A 6,105-nucleotide genomic window follows, 5' to 3' on the forward strand; every position below is an offset into this window, starting at 1 on the left:
CACTCAGCCATTGCATTCTCCATCTTGTCTTGTAAGTACCTTATGGCTTTTGTTCTTTCTTTCATCTGCAAAACTCCGAATGGTCTAAATCAAGATTAGCCTGGGATATTCTCAAATCGGAACATCATCAGAAAGAGAGAAGAAGGCCAGGTTTTCCCTGCCCTGCAGTACTAGGCTTGCCATGTTTGTGGTGGCTCTGAACCTCTGAGGTCAACAGCGAGATGGGCAATGAAGCCTGATACCAATTCGTTTTGGGCCTGCTAGCATTTTCTTCATTGTTTGGGCTTAATCTTACAAAGCCCTTATTACACCTCCTTTCCCAAGCTTTCAAGTGAAAATTTGGGCGTGCGAGTCTTGTTTTATCTTAACTTTCAAAGCCTTATTACACTTACTTTTCTAAGGTTGCAAGTGCAAAGGTTTCACATAGACCTTTACAAGAAAGGGCTCATATGCAAGAGAGTCTTTTTTACACTGCTGTCCATCTACAACTTCTTACCCGAATAGAGCTCTTCATGGGGCTGAAGTCCAATCTTGGTCCCTTGCTTCTTCTTCTATTTTTTCAGGTGACTTTAGGCCCAAGATCCTCTCATAGTTACTAATTTTCCACCCGTAGGAAGCACCAAGGGAAGTTTTGAACCTGGGACCTCTTCGTACTAGGCAAACACCTTCACCACTTGAGCTATCACCTCATTGGCAATTCCTTGCTTCTTATTAGCCCACCTAGGAGTTGAAAGGTCTCATATAGACCTTTAGAAGAGAGAGGTCATATGCAACAAATTTTTTTTGGGGTTTTTTTACACTCAATTCAATGTTTTCCATCTATAGCTTCTTACCAAAATAGAGCTCTTCGTGGCTCATATCCAATCTCCGCTCCTTGCTTCTTATTAGCCCACCTAAAAGTGGTGCTCTTGGCTTTTCTGCCTTGCAAAAAGAAGGCCTGTGGAAGAAATTGAGGCCCTACAGAAGAGAGAAAGAGGGCACACTGTGGATCGGGAGGGGACCTGCATGCAAGAGAGAGAGAGAGAGAAGCAAGGAAGAGGAGGGCTTTTTTGGCGCATTTTGCAGTTGTAGTTGTGTGATCCAAATCCCAATTCACCAAAAAAGCTTAGAAGTTGCTCACGTGTATAGTGAGAATCACTAATAAGAACACTTCAGAATAATTTTGAAGCAAGTACTCACCATGTAAGTACATTGTCACATGTTATATAGCCCTATAATGCTATACATGTTCATCTAAACGAGGGAATGACATGTTTCTCTATAATTATAATTGTAAGGGGAGACTTGTGCCACCTCCCCGCTGTACCTTGTGTATGGTCTTTTTTCCCCCCCACTCACAACACGCACATGCACCGAAGAAGCATTTTTATCGTAATTTCATCAACCACTAATGTTGGTTAATATATTAATATGTATGGATCCTTTGAGAGACATCTTCTATATTTTAATCAAAGAAAAAATCGAAAGCATCTCCAAATAAAGACTACACATCTTCTTCTCAATGGCTATGAGGTATTTCTTTAGTTTCTTACTAGATTATGTATCATTACCATATATGTTAGCATGCATGCATCTACGTATATGCTACCATCTACATGTATATTACACCATGTATGTTTACTTGCATTGTTTCATCTTTGCACACCTAATTTGATCTCTCGATATGTACCATGCATGTATCTTACTTAGTTTCTTTGTCCAATCTCGTTAGTTTGCATCTCCAAATAAAGACTACACATCTTCTTCTCAATGGCTATAACATATTTCTTTAGTTTCTTACTAGATTAAGTATCATTACCATATATGTTAGCATGCATGCATCTACATATATGCACCATCTACATGCATATTACACCATGTATGTTTTTACTTGCATTATTTCATCTTTGCACACCTAATTTGATCTCTCGATACGTACAATGCATGTATCTTACTTAGTTTCTTTGTCCAATCCAGTTTCTTTGTCCAATCCCTTTAGTTTCTTGCTACTACACATCTACATGTATAGTATACATTTAAACCATATTTATTTACTTGCATTGCTTATATTTTGTATGATCTCTATGTGTACAATGGATGTATCTTGCACTTCGTTGCTCCTCCTCATCTAAATTACTTGGTTTCATCTTTGCATGTATGTGCTGTGGGTCAAATTGTTAATGCATAGTTAATTTTGCACATTATGAGTATTCAAATGCATCATGTCATCAAAGTTTGTATGTTGATCATTTTTCATGTTGTGTTTTTAAGGCTTACATCTATTTAGCTTTTTGTGATGCAAGGAGTGTGAAGTAGTACACTTCAATTAAAGTCGTACACCTTATGGTTTCAATGAGCCGAAAGGGCAATGATCCCACAACATCAAAGAAGCTGAAAGAGAACAAACACTATAAATAGCAATTTGGCATGTTTAAGAGTCAAGTATTAAAGTTGAGCTTTGGATTATTCTAGCAAGTACCTTTTTGTGGTTACATCAAATGGATCCTTCTCCTTTAGGTGGGCTCAAACGTTGTGAAATCTCTCGCTCTCTCTTTCTCTATTTTTCTTTGGAAAACCTCAAATGGATCCTTCTCCTATAGGTGGTTAAACATTGGAAAACCTCTCTCTCTTTCTCTATTTTTCTTTGGTGTTATCAACTTTGAGAGTTGGTACCACTAATCACTAAAAGTAGGATCCATAGTGGTTGCCTAACAATTTCTGTGAAAGGTTTCCACAAAAGTCGGTGTTCCTTTCGCGCTACATGACAATCCATTGTGCTAGTGCAATGGTCTTGTGATTGTTTGTGTGCACAACACTTCATGGCTTCAATTTTTGCCTTACAAAACCACTACCCATGTACAATCTTTAGGAAGGAGTAACTTTGCCTTTTATTCACACCATGTAGGAGGCTTCAGTGCCTAGCACAATAACTTACTTTTGTCCATGCAGGAAGCTTGATTACACGAGACTTCTAGAAAACCATTAGAGAAGAGAAGACCCAACAAAAGAATATACCCCATAGTGTAGAACACAGTGAGGACACCTTGACAGTGTCCTTGGCAGTCTGAAGGACAGGAAAGTTTGATATAAAACCTAACAAAATAAGTCAACTAAACTGCAAGACAGATTCTCTGTCTCTATCTCTGTCTCTCTCATTTTCGCGCGCGTGCACACAAAAGAAAGCACTACTTCCCCGATACAAACAAGCCATCATAAGCAACAATTCATGCTCTTCAGCCATCATCTCAGTGTGCATAAGAGAACACACCGTCTGCTGGATTGAGAAAAACTGCCAGCATTGGGGGCTGCTATAAATTCAACAGGCAAAGAATGCCATAACAGTCAATGGCAATTGAGAAAATCGCCACCATTGGGGACTGCCATAAATTCAGTAGGCTAGGTATGCCACTGTGGCTAAGCGAACAGAGCTCTATGACGCATGGATCCGTTTTGGCTAAGCAAACAGGGCTCAATGAGCTATGGAGCCCTTTAATGTAGAAAAAGTGGGAAGCAAAGAAGACAGAGGGCAAGATGATGAAGAAGAAAGCGGACACAACCAAGGCAAAGTGGACATAGGCATACGGCTGTGCACATGGCCAGGAAGCCGGACATATGCACAGACAGCCAAGGCAGACTGAATCGATACACAAAGCAAACCATCAATGCAGACTCACCAACCCACTTACCCAAACCATGGGCCCAACAGCTCTGGACCACCAATACCTAGCAATCAACAACCACTGCAGCCATGCATGATATCCTCACAACATACGATACCTGCCTCAGATTCAGCTTGAAGGCTACTGGTGTGTAACTTAGTTGTGTGCATGCCATTCACTTGTAGAAGGCTCACTTGAGAAGGCTAGTTCAGCTAACCTTTACTTGCTTATAGGAATAGTTAACCCAAACTCTTTGAAGTCATCAGCTGCCTATGGATTCATTCATTCATTCTCTCTCTGTCTCTCTCTCTCTCTCTCACACACACACACAACACAAGTTACACATACGATTTCTTTGGGCATGCTAATTGCTCTCTACACATTTAAATTTGTCATCCAACTTGCCTGGTTTTATTCAAGACAAGCTAAAGCACACAAGCCACCTGCTCATTAGTAGTATCGGTGCCGTGTCAGATTTCTTTACTTGACTTAATGCAGATGTTCTGATGAGCTAAAACACTTTGAAATCAGAGTTTCCCTCTAAAACAGAAAGGTGATGCAAGCAAAATATGAACTTCACCGTATCATCTGCTTCCCTCTCCTCAGTTTTTTTTTTTTTAAAGATCATCTTCAAATAGAAATGTTGCAGATTAAATAACAGTGAGAGTGCAAAAGAGCCCAAATGTATGTGAAATTGTACTTGCATTCTCGTTGGGCTTGCGGAGGTTTACAAGACTGCTGCCTTACACTATCAAGAGCTGCACGAATCATCACTAGTCCAGCCAAGCTCGACCTGCATTTCCCACGAGAGCCCAAAATAAGAACAGTTTCCCTCTTGGGCATGGCAAAATGGCCACTCATACCACTCCCATGATCAAGCTGGAATTCTTGGAAACAAATCAATGTACAAAATAATTCTTTTACCTTGCTAAATCCTGTTTCTAAACCGCATCCTGGACGCTATGGCCGGCCATACAAAACAAAGAATAAAATGCCATAGATGGGAAGCTAAGTTAGGACCTCAGAAAGCTGCTGCATTGCATTACAGTGAACCAGCACACAACATACCTCTTCATTGTCAGAATCACTTGAATTTTCCTCTAGTGCTAATGAAGATGTTGATGAAGAGGCAGTCGACTGTCTTTTCTGCAACTGCATCTCCAACTGTTCTTTCAACCGCTGATTCTCAAGGTTGAGCAGCAGTGCCTGGCTGCGCAGTTGACTGTTCCGAAGGAGGAGAGACTGTTGCTCAGCCTTGAGCTCTGCATTCTTGTGAACCAATGAAGAAAGCTTCTCATCTCTTTTCTCCTTTAACCTACAAAATCAGGGACATCGGTGACCACAAAATTTTGCCTTCACTGACCTTCATTTGGAATCTCATGTTCACATAGTCCCCATTTTTCAAAATCTATGCTAACACCTGCCTTCAGCCACCTTTATAAAACACTCTATATACAGCACATAAAGCAGGGGGGTATACGCCTTCGGATACAACAAAGAAAGAAGACAGTATACTGCTGTCTGCACATTTTAGCACAAACAAGCTCCTGCCGCATTCACAAAGGTTGTGAATGCACATTTTCAAAAAGAAAACCCCTTAGTGTGAAGCGGTACAACTGCAATCAAAGGCAGGTTCATGTTGATACATGCATGCACGGCTATGCATCAACGTGAATCTCTGCATCATGGGGCATGCTATCATGTGTGTACCACAGGTGTTGAAACAGTTGGTTACTTCTTTGGAACCGCTTCCTGCAAGAAGGCTGCAAAGCACTCCAAAGGGAGATTTTCCCCTCAAAAGCAAGAGCTTGACGTTCTAGCCTCCGTGAAATTCAGCCCTAGATCCATGGTGTATGGTTAGATGGACATACCTAGTGTGTGGTGGATGATGGACATTTATTAAAGAAGGGGTCCTTCACATGGAATTCTAGTGTCACCCCTGTTAGATATGGTGATGTACTGCTTCACCAAAGTTTAATCTGATTACTGTGATTCTCCCTTTGATGTACTAGGGTTTGTTGTTTTTGGTGAAAAATGCACCCAAAAAAAGAAGAAGCAAAAAGGCTACAGGCGCCTATTTTTTACCTGCGGTTATGAAACCAAGCTTTGAGGAGGTGTTTGTCCAAGGATGCCAAGGCGGGGTGACCTTTGATGAAGTCTTGCAGGTGGGCAGAGGTCGGCCGTGGGCACTGTGCGTAGAGAAACTCAAGCTCACCTCGCTGCTGCTCGCTGAGCCGAATGACCTTAGCAACATCATCTGAGGGCTCCAGGCCTGCCTTGCCATTACTTAACTCCATGTGGTCGCATCCCAAGAGCTTGGTGTTGTTGTTGGGGGCAGGGCATGCCGGTGCATAAGACACTTGCGCGGAGTAATTTGAGCTCTGAATGATGATGATGATGGGCAGAAAAGGAAATGTGGGTTTTGCAGGACACTGTGAGTGAGTGTGTGTGTGTGTGTGTGTGTAAG

The 6,105-nt window shown here is 41.5% G+C and overlaps 1 protein-coding gene across 1 annotated transcript in view; it reads right to left on the reverse strand.

Annotated features, from left to right (window-relative positions):
• Positions 1-4,026: 4,026 nt before the first annotated feature.
• Positions 4,027-6,105, reverse strand: part of LOC147631733 (homeobox-leucine zipper protein HOX33-like) — a 2,377-nt gene continuing 298 nt past the window's right edge. Inside the window, exons 1-4 of the mRNA XM_086808262.1 lie at positions 5,724-6,105; positions 4,707-4,953; positions 4,563-4,598; positions 4,027-4,431 (exon numbers count right to left, since the gene is read on the reverse strand). The exon at positions 5,724-6,105 is cut by the window's right edge and continues 298 nt beyond it. Coding sequence (XP_086664388.1) covers positions 4,390-4,431; positions 4,563-4,598; positions 4,707-4,953; positions 5,724-5,935 — 537 coding nt within the window. The 5' untranslated portion in view covers positions 5,936-6,105 and the 3' untranslated portion in view covers positions 4,027-4,389. The remainder of the gene's footprint in view (positions 4,432-4,562; positions 4,599-4,706; positions 4,954-5,723) is intronic.

Source organism: Cibotium barometz, chromosome 14 (genome assembly GCF_041138505.1).
Source record: "Cibotium barometz isolate CiBa-2024 chromosome 14, ASM4113850v1, whole genome shotgun sequence".
Taxonomy (NCBI): Eukaryota; Viridiplantae; Streptophyta; class Polypodiopsida; order Cyatheales; family Cibotiaceae; genus Cibotium; species Cibotium barometz.